At 41.4% G+C, this 16,686-nt stretch overlaps 2 protein-coding genes across 5 annotated transcripts in view; both read right to left on the bottom strand.

The window, feature by feature from the left end:
* MCM10 (minichromosome maintenance 10 replication initiation factor) overlaps window positions 1-682 on the bottom strand; it is a 39,348-nt gene extending 38,666 nt beyond the window's left edge. Inside the window, exon 1 of the mRNA XM_032425790.1 lies at window positions 645-682. The gene's annotated coding sequence lies outside the window, so the exon portion shown is untranslated. The remainder of the gene's footprint in view (window positions 1-644) is intronic.
* Window positions 683-1,864: 1,182 nt separating this feature from the next.
* Window positions 1,865-16,686, bottom strand: part of OPTN (optineurin) — a 52,703-nt gene continuing 37,881 nt past the window's right edge. Inside the window, exons 13-15 of one of the 4 annotated variants that reach the window (XM_032425658.1) lie at window positions 16,537-16,619; window positions 13,353-13,512; window positions 1,865-3,750 (exon numbers count right to left, since the gene is read on the bottom strand). In XM_032425658.1, coding sequence (XP_032281549.1) covers window positions 13,385-13,512; window positions 16,537-16,619 — 211 coding nt within the window. In that variant the 3' untranslated portion in view covers window positions 1,865-3,750; window positions 13,353-13,384. Of the gene's footprint in view, window positions 3,751-7,114; window positions 13,513-16,536; window positions 16,620-16,686 lie in introns of those variants that run through there. The other 3 variants (XM_032425657.1, XM_032425656.1, XM_032425660.1) reach the window with 3 other exon arrangements.

Genomic DNA, 16,686 nt, shown 5'->3' with positions numbered 1-16,686 from the left:
CCGAGTGCTCTCAGGCCTCAGGCTCTTTAGAAAGCGCTCCCCTAGCTCCTTCTCACCCTTCGGGCTCCTCGTAGGCATTGATTTTTCTGAGCCTTCCAGACCACCCTATCTGAGTGGCCCCGTTGGATCCCTCTCACACCTCATCCTTTTCGCGACCCTACTGCACTTTCCACTGTGGTGTCCTTGTTTGTTACGTTACTCTCTTTAGAGTCTACGCTTCATGAGGGCACAAATAATTCATAAATAATTTAGGTTTGGAGGCCTGCACATGGCACACATTCAATGATTACCAAATCATGAACTTAAAAAAAAAAATGAACAAATAAAAGTCTACACGGCACGCGGGCATCTTAAAAGGCTCCTTTAGGGAAAAAACCAAACCCGGCCCCTTAAGTTGAGAGGACCGCCCGACGCCTGGCACCTCCCCGGTGCATCTGAGAGGCGCCCCTACCTTTCGGCCGCTCCTCACCCGGCGCCCACCTGGCCGCTCGGACACCGCGCGCGCCCTGTCTCGCCCGCCTGACCTCCACGGGCTCCGCGCCTCTCGCCCTCGGAGCTCTCCAAACTCTCCCGCAGACCTTCGTGGCAGCCCCTCTCCCCTGCCGCCGGAAGGCCACCCACATGCCCAGACCCCGGCTTCTTACCCTACTCCGAACCCGTTCCCGTCCTACATCCAGACCCGCCAAAATTCCAACTTAATTCCACCCCCCTCTGACGCCAGACGCACGCCGGCTTAAGGCCGCGCTGATTGGCTACGTCGCGTAAGGCCGACCTTGCGTAGAGCAATCTGATTGGCCCACGTAACGGGGCGCCCTCTCTGTTGGGGGCAAGGAAACTTCCGGTCGGTGAAGCCTTGGGCTCCTTTAGACAAAATAAAGTGTTCTGGCGCCTCCTAGCGTGGGGAAGTTTAGGTCGTCCTGTAGGGTATTTTTACAGAAGGTCGGAATTCCTGGCACTCTGGGACTGTGTCATCCAATCCTTCTGAGCCTCATTTTCTTTCTGGAAGGGTAACGCCAGAGGCCAAGAAGCCTGCGCATACACACTTAAACAGGGAGCACATTCCAGACGTTTCTCCTGCCCTCACAAATGTCCTGTGGTTGGATTGATCCTTGAGAGGTCTAAATAAGCTGGTTGATTATTTCACAACCTCTTGTGTTCAACTGAGATGACTGGACTCAAAAACAAAAATCTGGTTCACCTTTAATTCTGTATGACCTTGGGGAACTAACTTATGCCCTTGGGGTTCTGCATCCCCATCTGTAAAATGAGCCTTGAAGTCTAGACGACATTCTTTGATGCAGTAGAAACCATTTCTTTACAGAGGAATTTGTGGTGTACAGACTTGGAGAATTGTAACTGGTGTCAGACTAACTTGTTAGGGAGCCATATTTTTCACAGGATATTTTTTTAGTAAAATTCAGACTTTTTTTAGGTATTTACATGCTAAAAAGTGTGCTTGTACATAATTCTGAGAACTGCCCTAAGTGCAGGATTATATTTAGCTTCTACAGAATTTAAAAGAATTCAAAGGATTTTTGGTGGAGCAAGTGATGATTTTTTAATTAACTTTTTAAATTAAAATTTTAGTCAGTTAACATACAGTGCAATATTGGTTTCTGGAGTAAAACTCAGTGATTCATCACTTACATACAACACCCAGTGCTCATCATAACAAGTGCCCTCCTTAATGCCCATCCCCCATCTAGCCCATCCCCCAACCACCTCCCTCCATCAACCCTCATTTATTCTCTGTCCTTAAGAGTCTCTTAGGTTTGTTTCTCCCTCTCTTTTCTTTTCCCCCTTCCCTTATGTTCATCTGTCTTCTTTCTTAAATTCCACATATCAATGAGATCATATAGTATTTGTCTTTCTCTGACTTTCAAATAACCATTTTAAGTCTTTTTTTATCCCCCTCTCACAGGCTCTATTCAGGCCCTGCATCCCCCCGCTAATTATTTCATGTAAGATTGTATCTCTATCCATTGTGTTTGCCTTCATTTTCAGAAAAACTAAAATCAGCTTCATGTTGATGAAAATAAAGTCTGGATACCATCTACATTGATTTTTTTTTTCTGTGTCCTAATGGAGTATTAATGCTCCTTATTATCTGAAATTATTATATTGACCCGGGAATGGGAATAATACCCCTTTTGAGAACTGCTAGTGTTGAAAAATTCACAGTAATGGAGGAACTATTGTAATCAAATTGAAGAAAATTAAATGCGTCACTACATCTAATTATAAAGGTTCATCAAAGACTTATTGGCTATGTAGACATTCCTGGACCAATCTGATTTGTTTTCCAAGGTTCTTTTCGTCAACTTGACTTTCCAGGTCCACTTGGCACCCAAATCCATGCAAGAAGTAGAAAACTGTACTGATGTAAGCTCTCAAACTGTCCTCCAGTGAGGGATCGAGAAATTATTGTTAGAATGAGTACAGTGGTGATTTTGAGAAAGAATTAGGAGAGTAGATTCAGGACCCACCGATGGAAGAGAGGGAGGTAGGAAACACAGAAAGGAGTTTAGGGTGTTTTTTGAGGCAATGCACCGAAGTAGGTAACACAGGAAACACAGAATGCGTTTAGGGTAGAAGACAGACTTGGTTTCAGCTTTCAGAATGAGATACTTAGGATTTAGAAAAGCTTCATCTCCAGATCTGAGATTCAGAGGAGAGGTCTGCATTGCAGTGATTCTGATCTTTTTGCCACGGAGTGATCACTGACCCCTTTGAGAACAGAACGAAAATGGGTTTTTCTCCCCCAAGAAAAATGTACCTCATACACTCAAGATTTTGTATACCTTCTGAGGGGATTCACATATTTTCCCAAAGACCCTCTTCAAATTAAGAGCTTCTGGTGGAGAAGGCCAGAACCCGAGGCATGTGAGTCAGCGACAGAAGCCAAAAGGAGAAGCCGGAGTGGTTAGGAAAGCAGTCCCACGCTTAGCCCTAGGCCTGGGCCTGACCTTCGCATGGCCTTATGCTGGTCTTCATCTAGCTGTGTCCCTCACCGCAGGGTGAGGTGTCCCGGAGCTAAGGGATGCACTCATCCAAATCCTGGGCAATGCCTTGTAGCCAAAGCTCTCGTCCTGGGGTTTTTTTTTACCCTACGGCTCTGGGTCTGCTTTGAGGCCCGGCAAGTCCTCTTCCCCTGGTTGTCCTTCGAGGGCAGATCCCTCTGCCGAAGGGGTGGCTATTTGGTGGTGGGTGGGTTGCGGGTAGAATGGGAGTTAAAGGGAGCTTGAATAGCAGGCAGCGGTGTCCCCACACTTGGAGAAAGGCTGCCAAGTGCTACACAGAACTGAGTCCAGGTGAGAGGAGAAGGAGGGTTTGCAGGGCTGGAGCCATGTTTCTGTGTGAAACTCCAAGGAGACTATGAGCTTTATCTCTAAACTTTAAAACTTTACACATAGGATCTCTGTTTGTATTCTGGCCCCAGAGTTTTCCGGTGTAAGGGGTGGGCCTGCAGGAAAGAGATGGCCTAGGATGCCAAGGAAGGAGAGTGTTAAGAAGGAAATGGCAAATGTCAATGTGATATAGCAGGGCTTCTCCAAGTCTGGTCGCTGGGGCAGCAGGTGCAGCAGCCCCTGGGAACTTGTGAGAAACCAAATGCTCATGCCCCACACCAGACCTGCTGAATCAGAAACTGAGGTTGGGAGCCAACATTCCGTGTTCAGCCTTGTGATCGCTGCATCTTTCTACAGCAGTGGTTCTAAAACTTTAGAGGGCACCAGAGTCACGGGAAGGCCTCTAAAACAGATCACAAAACAAGAAAGGGAGAAGTGAGTGGGCTCCAGCCTCCTTCCCCCAAATGCCACTGGGCCCTAGGGCTCAGTACCTCCCTCATCACCCCTGCTAGAGGTGCTCATTCTCCACGTCCGCGTCCACTGCCCCTCCCCCCCAATCTTACAGATCATCTCTTGCATCTCCTGAGCTCACCCCCTTCACTACATCCTCACTTTTGTGACCCTCCTTGACCTCTGGGCACCTCTATCCTTTTTACTTCTAATTGATCTATATCTGATCTCACTTACTCCAATCCATTTCTCTTATTGCTCCCGATTATGACAAAATCTTGGCCTGGATTTTCCCTGAACAAAACTTGTCAATGGCTCCTCTGTTCCTGTAATCCCAAACTTCTTGCCACTCCAGAACTTGACTTACAGACTTGAGTCCTACTTTTCCACGAACCTCAGCTCTTCTCTTTCCCCATGGAATCAGCCTTTCTCCCAGTCACAGCTGAGCTGGGATTTTCCTCTTCTGAAATATTCCGGGCTCTGGCATGCCTCAGAGCCTTTGCACATGCAGACCCCTCTGCTTGGAGAGCCTCAACCACTGGATCACCTCCTACTCATCCACCCACCCTCAGTGGAGGCATCACCTCCTTTGTGAAGCCCCTCTGACCCTTCGGACTAAGCGGTTCACCAAGTATGGTGCTTCGCAGAACTCGAGACTGGGAGGGCACACAGAACTTTCACACTGCATCCTGATCATGGGCGTCTTCTGCTTCTCACTGTGGTGTCCTCATCTGGAGGTGAGGGAACTACTCTTGTTCATCTATCTCTTCTATGTCTTCCCTCCTGCTACTGGTGGCTGGCACACAATAAATGTTCCAGAAAAAAAAAACCCAAATAGAGTATTTGCTCCTTAGCAAGTCCTTTAGCATCTGGGGGCTCAGTTTTCTTCCTCTGGAAAGTGCTGATATCAGCAGGATGTGGATTAGAGGCTATTTTAGAAGGGCTCAAAGGAGAATTTCCAGGACATTTTCACACACCGGTTATCAGCCATAATCTCTTCCTGCCTCAGGTGCACACGGGGTTGGACAAAGATGTGGTCCATATTCTAGGAACTTACAGTCCAATTTGGGAGATGGGACATATACATGAAATATAAATAACATAAGGTGACAACCAATGGGCACCAATCTTGCTGGGGAGGAGGGAACAGACAGATGAGGTAGAACATTGAAAGACCGTATGGAAGATGAACACCAGGCCAAGAATTATATTCTGTAAGCAGTGAAAGGGTTTGAGCAGATTGGGGAGGAAGATCGATGTGAAGAGGAAAGGAGCGGCTCAGTGCTTAAACTCAAATTAATTAAGACTGCGTGGTTGTTAACTGCCGGCCACATACTAACTGTGCAACCTTGGGTCAAGTACTTAACCTCTCAGTGCCTCCACTCACTCATCTGCAAGACAGGGCTAGTGATAGTTATTTCATAGGGCATTGTGAGGATTAATCAGAAAAACTTGAAAATACGCATAGTGTGCCCAGCACAGGTCAGGGTAAGTGTGTATTAACTTCTATTCTTGCTACTTTTGTGAGGTGTTGCTTAGGGACTGTGAGCTAACGAAGACAGGTGCCCTGGAACTGAACATACCAGAAACTGGAGGCACAGAAGCCCAGTTAAAGATCATTTAGTTTCAGACTGCCAGAGTTCAAGGGAAGGGACCCGTGAAAGGCATTACGAAGGAAACCTTGTCTGCTTTGGTCACTGGCTGAAGAAAGTTACTTCTGGCAGGAAAAGGAGAGGACGAGGGCCAGGCTGGCCACACCTGGGCACCTGGCAGAAGTGCGGAAATGGACTGGAGTGTCCAGGAGGAGCTTGCTGTGGACAGGGGGGAGATGGCAAGCTCAGTCTGAGGCGAAGGTGCGGATTTCAGCAGGTACTTTTAGCTACGTGACCAAAGCCAGGGGGATGTGGCAGGCCTTCACGTGCAGGTCTGCGGGGAGGTTTAGTGAGTGTACTTGCATTCTCCAAAGCAGAGACTGTAGAAGCAGAATACTCTTCAGTATGTCTACCTGGTTAATGCACCAGATGATTACATCACTGCCTGCATCTTTGGGCCTGACAGGCAATGCTATTCAAAATCAGAAAATCAGACCAGTTTCCAAAGCTCCTCCACCACCATCTCCTCCCTGTAGATGTCTGTTTACATCTGCATTCGTATCTTCCTTGCTCAATGTGCAGAACTCTCTCAGGTCTTATCCCAAACTTGAGTTCGTCTGACTGGACAAAGATCCTGCACTGAGAAAAATGTTATCCTTGCTCAGAGGCAACCCTCTACCTAGAAAAAGAGGGAAATCCCACCTCCTTGATTTTGCTAACAGAATATTGTCTCTGTTGTGCAAATAAGTCTATTGCTTTTCAATCAACCTAGAAGTTACTTTAAACAATGGGGTATGTTCCTCCATCTACTTACCTCAACTGATGTTTTCCAAAGGGAAGCCAATAAAACCACCAGCCTTGCTGGTTTTAATTAATTCGTAAGACTGTTCAACACATTTCTTCCTTGGTTTTGCTGGGTTTATAGCCCAGCAAATAATAATAAAATATAATACACATATATGTAAAATAAATTTTACCCATAATTATGGCTCTGTGTATTTAAAAACCAAAACTGCTACACAAATCTATCAACTTACGAGAGTTTCTGAATGAAGACTTTTTGTATATTTCCCATCTTTGCAAGTACTTAGCTAGAAAAAATAACAAATTACTCACTGATGACTAACATTTTTTCAACAAGAGTACATAATGTTATTTTAGTAATTTTTAAAATGATGAAATCTGTAAATCAAAGGATTCGAAAGACTAAAATTATTTCTACTTTTTATTTGCTTCTCAGAGCAAAGCAGTTTTGGTACCTTTCATTGTTCCACTAAGACATTTGAATGTTGGTTCATAGACTTGATTCCTGTTATACTGAAAAGCTGCAACTAGCTCTTGTATCAACTTTCCTCCATTGAATTAATGATGGCATAATAAATTAATTTCATTAAAGCAATTCTAAGTTAGCCCTTTCTTTCATTATGGGTCAAATGGAAGCGTTAGCCAATCTTCACAAGAATTGTGATTTTATGACACACACAACACATTTTATGTTCATATTAAATAATCTTGTGGTTCAATTTTCTTTTCATTTTTAAGAAAATAATGGACTTCATTTTTTAACTTTTTTATTGTTTTTAAAAAAGACTTTATTTATTTGAGAGAGAGCAAAAGCGAGAGAGATCACAGAGGGAGAAAGCAGACTCACTGCTGAGCGGAGAGCCCGATGCAGGGCTCAGTCCTAGGACCCTGGGATCATGACCTGAGCCAAAGGCAGATGCTTAACCAACTGAGCCACCCAGGTGCCCCGAACTTTATTTTTTAGAACAGTTTTAGGATTACAGAAAAATTGAGTGCAAAGAATAAAGTCTCCATAAAGCTCCTTCCACACACAGTTTCTTCTATTATTAACAACTTGCACTAGTATGGGACATTTGTTATAATGGATGAGCCAATACTGATACATTTTTTTGATACATTATTTTTAACTGAAGTCCACAGTTTACATTAGGATTCACTCTTATGTTTTACATTCAATGGATTTTGACAAATGTAGCCACCATCACAGTATCATGCAGAACAGTTTCACTGCCCTAAAAATCTTCTGTGCTCTCACCTATTCATCCCTCCCTCCACCTAACCCCTGGCAATCAATGATCTTGTCTCCATATACTGACTTTTCCAGAGTGTCATACAGTTCAAATCATACAGCATGTAGGCTTTTCAGATGGGCTTCTTTCACTTAGCAATATGCATTTAAAGTTCCTCCATGTCTTTTTGCAGTTTGATAGCTTATTTCCTTTCAGCGCTGAATCATATTCCATTGTATGGATGTACCACAGTTGGTTTATGCATTTGCCTATTGATGGACATCTTGGTTGCTTCCAAGTTTGGGCAATTATGAATAAAGCTACTGTAAACATTCATGTGCAGTTTTTGTGCGGACATAGTTTTCAACTCATTTGGGTAGATACAAAGGATTGCACACTTAATTTTGCAAGAAACCACTGGACTCTCTTCCAAACTACCATTCTGCATTTCCACCAGCAATGAATGAAAGTTTCTGCTATCTCACATCCTCCTCAGCTTTGGTGCTGTCAGTGTTTTGGATTTTAGCCATTTTAATAAGTGTGTGGTGATATCTCATTGTTTAAATTTGCAATTCCCTAATAACATGTTGTTGAGCATCTTTTAAAATGTGTTTATTTACCAAGTGTACATCTTCTTTGGTGAGGTATCTATTATCTTTTGTCCATTTTTAAATTGAGTTGCTTTCTTGTTGCTGAGTTTTAAGAATTCTTTGTATATTTTGAGACCAGTCCTTCCTTCATTAGATAATGGGTTTTGTAAAGATTTACTCCCACTCTGTGGCTTGAGTTTTATTTTTGTGAAAGGTATAAGGCCTGTGTCTAGATTCATTTTTTTACATGTGGATATCCACTGTTTGTTCCAGCATCACTTATTAAAAATACTATCCTTTCTCCATTGAATTGCCTTTTCTCCTTTATCAAAGACCAGTTGACTACCTGGGTCTATTTCTGGGCTCTCTGTTCTGCTCCACTGATTTGTCTATTTGTCCATTCTTTCACCAATACCACAATCTTGATTCCCGTAGCTTGAGAGTAAGTCTTGTAGGCAGGTAGTGTCTGTCCTCCAACTTTGTTCTTCTCCTTCAATATTACGTTGGCTATTCTGGGTCTTTTGTGTCTCCATATAAACTGTTAGAATCACTTTGTCAATAACCACAAAATAACTTCTTGGGATTGTATTGACTCTGTAGATCAAGTTGGGAAAAACCAAAATCTTGACAATACTGTCTCCCTATATATGAACATGAAATATCACTTCATTTATTTATATTTAGTTCTATGATTTCTTTCATCAGATCTTATGTTTTATTAGATTTCTACCTAAGTATTTAATTTTTTGGTACTAATGTGTTATTGTGTTTTTACAGTTTAACCATTCATTGCTGGTATACTGATATTGGTAATTTGTGTCTTCTATTTCCTTAACCTAGCTAGAGGTTTATCAATTTTGTTGATCATTTCAAAGAACCAGCTTTCAGTTTCATTTATTTTCTCTATTGATTTCCTGATTTGAATTTCACTGATTTGTGTTCTAATTTTTATTATTTCTTTTCTTCTGCTTATTTTGTGTTTTATTTGCCATTCCTTTTCTAGTTTCTTAAAGTGGAAGCTTCAATTACCGATTTTAGATCTTTAATTCAATGCTATACACTTCTTGCTAAAGCATGGCTTCCACTTCAGCCCACAAACTTTGTGTTATATTTTCATTTCATTTAGTTTAAAATTTATTTAAATCTCTCTTGAGAATTCTTCTTTAGCCCATGTATTATTTACAAGTGTGTTAAATCTCCAAATGTTTTTTTGAGGGTTTCCAGGTATCTTTCTGTTTTTGATTTCTAGTTCAATTCCATTGTGGTATAAGAGCATACTGTGTATGGCTTATCTTTTTTTAAATTTGGTAAGGTGTTTTTTATGGCTCAGAATGTGTTCTATCATGGTGAATGTTCTCCATGAACTTGAGAAAAATGTGTACTCTGCTATATTTAGAATATGAAGTATTCTATAGATATCAATTAGATCTTGTTGATAGTGTTATACAGTTCAATTATGTCCTTACTAATTTTTTTGACTACTGGGTCTGTTAATTACTGATAGATTTTGAATTTTCTACCTGTATTAGTGGATTCATCTATTTTTCCTGCAATTCTATCAGTTTTGCCATATGCGTGTTGATGCTCTCTTGTTAGTGCATATGCATTTAGGACCGTTACCGTTCTTGGATAATTGACCCTTTCATCATTTTGTAATGTCCCTTTTTATCCCTGACAATTCTTGCTTTGAAGTCTTCTTTAAATCAATTTGGTTACTCTTTCTTTTAATTAGTGTTAGCTTGCTGTTTCTTTCTCCATCTCTTTATATTTAAAGTGGGTTTCTTATAGACTGCATATAGATTTTTAAATATTTCACTCCCTTCTTCCTGCTTGCATGATTTCTGAAGAGAGGTCTGATATATTTCTTATCCTTGCTCCTCTACACGTAAGATTTTTTTCTTTCTGGCTTCTTTCAAGATTTTCTCTTTGCCCTTGATTTTCTGCAGTTTGAATACAATATACCTAGGTGAAGATTTTTTGATATTTAATCTGCTTGGTGATCTCTGACCTTCCTGATCTGTAGTTTGGTGTCTGTCGTTAATTTTTGAAAATTTTCAGCCATAATTACTTAACACAATCTCTTTCTTTTCATGCTGATATTCTCACTGCACGTATATTACATTTAAAAAAATTGTCCCACAGTTCTTGGATATTCTGTTTTCATTCTTTTTTCTCTCTGCATTTCAGTTTTAGGAGTTCCTATTGACATTGCTTCAAGCACAGAGATTCTTTCCTTGGCCATGTTCAGTCTTTTCATGAGCCCATGAAAGGCATTCTTCATTTCTGTTACACTGTCTCTGATTTCTAGTATTTCCTTTTGATTTTTTTCTTAGAGTTTCCATCTGTCTGCTTATATTACCCCCCGTTTCCTGCATGTTGTCACTTTTCTCATTAGAGCCCTTAGGATACTAACCATAGTTGTTTTAAATTTCCAGTCTTATATTTATCACACCTGATGCTTGCTCTATCTTTTCAAACTGTGTTTTTTTTTTAATATGCAGTATAATTTCTTGTTGAAAAACGGAAATGATGTAGTAGGTAAAAGGAACTGAGGTAAATAGTGTGAGGTTTTATGTTTACCTGGCTACGAGTTGGACTATGTTCACTGTCTGCTGCAGCGGTAGGTGGCACGGGCTACAATCTCCTCTGGTGTCCCTGTTTTGTCTCCCCTGTTGTCTTTGGGATTCCCTATATACCTCTTCCTTAATAAACCCAAAGATGAGCAATTTCTTCCAGTTGTAAGCCCATTACTGTATGGGCACCTTGTTGATGTGGTGGTAAAGTAGGTGTGGGGGAGAAGAGTTCCACAGTCCTATGACAAGGTCTTGGTCTTTTACTGAGCTTCTCCCTCTGCGCTGTGACCTTCTCGCACTTTTTTCTCCTCCTCAGGTGACAGGAGTAAAGCTGGGGGGGCTGGAGTTGGGTATTTGCTTTCCCCCTGGTCAGTCAGGCTCTGGTAATAATCCAGCAGTTTAGGGTCTGGTAAAACAATTTCCCTTGAGGGATGGCATTCCTAGGAAGAACAGGGTGCGCTGGTGTCTTTCAAAATGGCTACTTCCCCCTCCCCCTGCTAAAAGTATGGGAGAATTTTTAGAAATCTTCACTGTGAGGTTCTTCTAGGGCTCCTGGAGGTAAAATTCACACAAGTGTGGGGTCCTCTTAAGAATGGGCTCCTATTAAGAGTTTTTAATTCTCAAGTTTGTCCACACTGAGCCTTTGGCAAATCTTCAATTATAGTTCAAGTTCTCCTACTCCGGTATTGGCTCCTACTGTGGTTTCTGCTCCTGAGACCCTGATCTGGTAATCTGCGACTCTCTGTACCTGTCTGGCTGTCTCTCCAATTTGTGGGCAGTGGTTTGCCCTGTGACTTCAGTTTTCTGAGGGATTTAAAAAGAGTTTGTGATTCTGAGTCTGTTCAGCCTTTTCCTTGTTAGGAGGATGGGAGTGATGACTTTCAAGCTCCTTACATGCCAGGCTAGATCAAAATCATTTTAAAATACGACACTTGAAGACTTATTATAATCTTATTTAGCTGTAAAATTTTCATTGGTTCATTCCTATTTCTTCCCAGTTCTCGTCTCTCTATTGCTCCCATTTAGCCACACTTTGAGAACACAGGAGAGCGGCGGGTTCCAGAAGAGAGGCTGACATTCCAATGAAGTGTCATTACCTGTAACATGGGAGCTAGCTCTCCGAAGAGACTAAATTAGTTAGAGAAGACATGCACAGAGTTTACAAGCTGTTTATCAAAATGTTTGCTTCCCTCAGTACAATGGCTTTAATTTAAACTGACTATATGAACTTGCCTTCATTTGCAATCCTTTGAATTATCCAGCCAACAACTTGATCACAGCTCTAATAAGCCCACTCACATTGTTACTTCAGAGTTGGGATCAGCTTAATATTTTTACTTGAACAGCATAAAAGGATCGTCCCTTAACATTTAAATGTGAAACCATTTGGGTTGCTTTTCTATTTAAGACACTAGAGAAATCTATTTCCTCGAATACAAAATAGTAAGGAAAAAAAATTTAAACTAGAAACTATAAACAAGAAGTTAAAATGAAAATTTCATGGTTATTTTAGACATGTCTTTAATAAGCATTCTTCCTGGAGTGAGGTGGGAGAATCTAAGTTACTGGTGAATCTGTGCAGTGTGTTCTCTTGGCATGAAGACAGAATTAACTGTCTTGATTCCTGGATTTAAAAAACATATATGGATACACACACACGTGTGTGTGTATATTAAATCAAGTTGCCTAAGAGAGATTATTATGACAAACCCAAACAGAGTATATCTTTTAATTTTCTTCTAAATGTTTTAGGATATAGACACACAAAGACACTGTTTACTTTTATGACTGGCCCAGTATTAGCTAATCTCAGTAAACTGTGGGTTTACAAAATATAGCAAATCCCTATCTTCTCACTTCCTTAGCAAGATTAATTTCCAATGCAAACAACACACACTAGTCTCTAGTAAGGGGGTTGCTTATATTCATAGAATTCGCAAAACAGATTTGAATAAGTATTAAGCTTATATGAAGCTGAATATGGGAAACATCCCATGAACGTGGCCAACCATATATGAACAATGTGAACAACTCCAAAGCAAAATTTTATTTTGCAATACACCTATTTTTGTGATTATGAATATATGGCCTCATCCAGGGAAATTAACAGACAGCTGTTTTTTAGAAATTAATAAACTATCTACTGTACAAACCCATATACCTGGGGCTACAATGAAACCAGCGAACCTAATGTATGTTCCTCATGTACGCCAATATGTTTTCACTTGTCCCAATGATTAAGTAAAAGCCCACAGCACTCGTATGAAAACAGGCCCATCATAACTTTGGTACAGTTACTGCAGCAGCAATAAAACTATAACATACACACAACCTCATATAGACGTGTCTTAAATGGATGAAGAAAAATAACAATATAATTTATTAAAAAAAAAAAACTCCAAAGATACTTTTCTTGATTAAATCTGTGACCACTTCATTTTTCCTGCCTCCTTAAAATATTCTCAGAGTTGATCTGTGAGGCCTCTTCCTTCAGTTATATTTACTCTGTCCCATGATGTCACATGCTCATTAACTGCATGAACAGTTCAGCCCACATACATGGAACATTAAAAAAAAAAAGGAAAAAAAAAAGAAAGAATCTATTATCAGAAAAGTGGTATGTTCAGGATTCTAAGGAAATCCACAGAAAATGTCCCACTTAGACCATATTTTCTTTCTCCTAAAATAAACATAATGAGGCAAATGTTTGCATGAAAACAAACAACACAAAAGCACAACTCTTGGAGGAAAAAAATCTGATATTTACCAACAGTTTGGGGGGAAGTGAGATGTGAACACTTAAATGATGCAGTCCATAACATGGATCTGGAGTGTGTCTATGTCGGGCAGAACTTCTCCACATTTGGGGCAGGAATGAATTGGAATATTCCGCTGTTGCTGCTGCCGCCAGTTTCTGTCCTCAGCTCCTGGGAATAAGCATTAAATGAAACGCTATTCCATTTCTTCCATGTTGCGAGTGGCTTCGTTTGATTTTAAATAACAAACGATTAATATTAACACCTGCTCAACTTTGCAACAGATACCTAAAGGGGAGTGAATACAGGGTTTTTTGGGAGGGAGGGGGTCTTTAACTTAAGAAATCTACACACACAGAGAAAACCTCCCAAAATGGTACCTGCTTTCCTATTACTTTGGGATTTGGGCTCTAGTCTGGGTTGTAGGTATGTGAAAATAGAGTGGTTTCAGTTCTGGTACAGGACAACACGTGCTCTAATAAAAACAAGAATATTTGAGAGAAGGAACCAGATAGATGACGATATGAGCTACAGAGGATGAGAAGGTGGAGAAAACAGTGAGCAGCAACGGAGAGATATCCTAAGAACCGTGTGAACCTTCTCAGAAGCAGAGACAATAACTACATTCACTTGGCCCATGTGTCCGAGCACCCGGGAGGTGGATGAGAGGGGTACAGAGATGGTGGGGACTTCAGGCGAGAAAAGCAACATCAGGAATGCATGAGGGACGGGCTATCCTGTGTCATGCACAAGGCAGGTTAGTGGGAGGACAAAGAAGGGCGCCCTGATGAGACCCATTGCACTTGAAAGGAGCTTTAGGCACAGGTAAGGGCTGCCCAGGCAAAGTGATGAGAAAGAATGGAAGAATGGGTCATGTCATTTTGTCCAATTTTGGAACTGCACCAAGGGTCAAGTCTAAATTAAAGAATGCTCGAAATAAGCCTTGACTCTAAGTAGGTCCCACATGCGCAAACTGTGATCAATGCTGGAAATGACTTCTGGCTCCCGGGACATCGCCTTGGTCTGACCTTTCTGGATCAATGCAAATCATTTTGATCTCAAGACTTTCTGTCAGCCTCCGGAATGTTTGTTTTTGGAGGCTGACAGTGGAGGCAACCTTTAACATGGCTTTTGGCTTCTGAGCATATTATTTGAATTGAATAATATGTGAGACTATTGCAGATAGTTTGTGTTCAGCAAACTCCAGAAGCACCCTTGAACAGAAATACTGACAGGGTATGAGTTCTGAAAGTGGGGGACTTTCTAATGGTCCCATGGTCCTAGATCAGGAGTCAGTCAGCTTTTTCTGCTCTAGATGACAACCGGGCACTACCAGGGACTGCTGATTCTTCATTTGAGACTTTCTTGCATCCATCTGTGCCTTTTTTTTTTTTGTCCTGGTCTAGGTTTCGAGACTTAGGCTGTTCTATTAGTCAGTTAACAGGTTCCCTCTACCTCCCGGCTCTCTGCTATAAAATAAGCTTAGTCAGTTTTCATTGTTAACACATCACACTCCTCTCCGCCCTGGACCCTTTATTCTCATACCATACTTATGTAAATCCTAGCTTCAAGGTCAAGCTTAAAGTCACACCTTTTCAAGGCCTTTCTCAACTCCCCTGGCCCTCAGTGATCAACCTGTCCTCTGACCTTCAGCACCATTATTTCTATTACTTAAATATTATCTTGTTTTATGAACCCATCCTTTTATGTGCCCCTCCTGTCTCTCCAACCAGGCCACACGCCACCACAGACCTGACCATGCCTTGTGCTCAGCTGAGTGTCGTGGACCAGGGCAGGTGCATTGATGGCCACAGGTGACCATAATGATGAAATACAGTCAAGAGGAGATACTGTTTAAGGCAGCTTTGTTATGAAGCTAAAAAAATTATAATAATAAAAATAAAATAAGAATCTTAAGACAGTCTCTGTTTGGAATACTGCTATTTACAAGACAAAAAGCTTATTAGGATAGTCATGAATAAATGTGTACTTTGTGATGATTTTTGGATTATAAATATAAGTAGAAGAGTATGTGACTGTTTTTTTTTTTTTAACATAAATAGGCATTTGCCTTCTTTAATTATGACAAAAGAAAATCTTCCTCTAAGAAATTCAGGTGCAGGGACGCCTGGGTGGCTCAGTCATTAAGTGTCTGCCTTCGGCTCAGGTCATGATCTCAGGGTCCTGGGATCGAGCCCCGCATCAGGCTCCCTGCTCGGCGGGAAGCCTGCTTCTTCCTCTCCCACTCCCCCTGCTTGTGTTCCTGCTCTCGCTCTCTCTCTCTCTGTCAAATAAATAAATAAAATCTTAAAAAAAAAAAAAAAGAAATTCAGGTGCAAGAGATTGTCCTTTTGGACCCAAAACACTGTTGCAGGCACTTTTGGTAACAGAGGTAAATGGGTGTTTCTGGGATACTTAAAATCAGATTAGAGAAAATGTCTGGTGGTGTTCAAGTGGGTAGACACAGCTTTTGGGGAAGAACACAGCTTTACCCTGTGACACTAAACATGCCTGAGGCCAATGTTCATGTCAGTCCACAGTAAACTCAGTAAATGCTAACATTATTATGTGTGTAACACCAGGTAATGGACAGCTTCATTAATGCGGTACTTAGATGCACATTTAGAACACATAAGTAATTATAAAAATTACTTATTATTATAAAATAAAATAGCAGTAATTATAAAATAAAATAGCAGATACAACAGTAAGAGAGTACTTCAGAAATTCAGGAGGAAGAGATCACATTCTGCTGGAATCATGGAGATGGTATTTGAAATGGGTTTTACAGATGGGGTAGGAGTTCACTGGAAAGAGACGGAAGGGAGGCAGGGAGGTGAGTGAGGGAGGGATGCCTCGTAAGCAAGTACATGCAGGTATACAGGCCTAGGGCAAGTTCAAGGAACAGGGAGTGATTCAGCTGGCTAACAGCTGTAGAGAATTAGACGGGGAAAGGTTAAAAGTTCAGCTACGCCAGGCCTTCATTGTCAGCATGAAGAGAGTCTGGTGTCTGGATTCAGTCGGTAATGGATAAAGAACGGGGTACACTGGAAATAAGACTGAGGGGTGCTATATTTTTCGCAGTTTAATCTGGAATTCATTGTGTAGAATGTAGTGAAATTTGTCTTCAAGCATTTTCTTCACAGGATAGTTATTCCCTGGAACCCTGAACACCTACAATCACATGTGACTCACCTCTCTGAACGAGGTAGGCCTGCTGGTCGGGGTCACTGGTTCTCGCCCCATGACGGCTCTGCATCTCCATCAAGGACTGCCTGCTGGGATGAAAAGCAACACGATAGTGATGTTCTACGACAACATTTAGCAGACATTCAACAGCAGGAT

This window comes from Phoca vitulina, unplaced genomic scaffold, assembly GCF_004348235.1.
Source record: "Phoca vitulina isolate PV1807 unplaced genomic scaffold, GSC_HSeal_1.0 scaffold33, whole genome shotgun sequence".
NCBI classification, from domain to species: Eukaryota; Metazoa; Chordata; class Mammalia; order Carnivora; family Phocidae; genus Phoca; species Phoca vitulina.
Note: the sequence above shows the minus strand (reverse complement) of the source record. Positions and strands in the feature narration are given on the sequence as shown.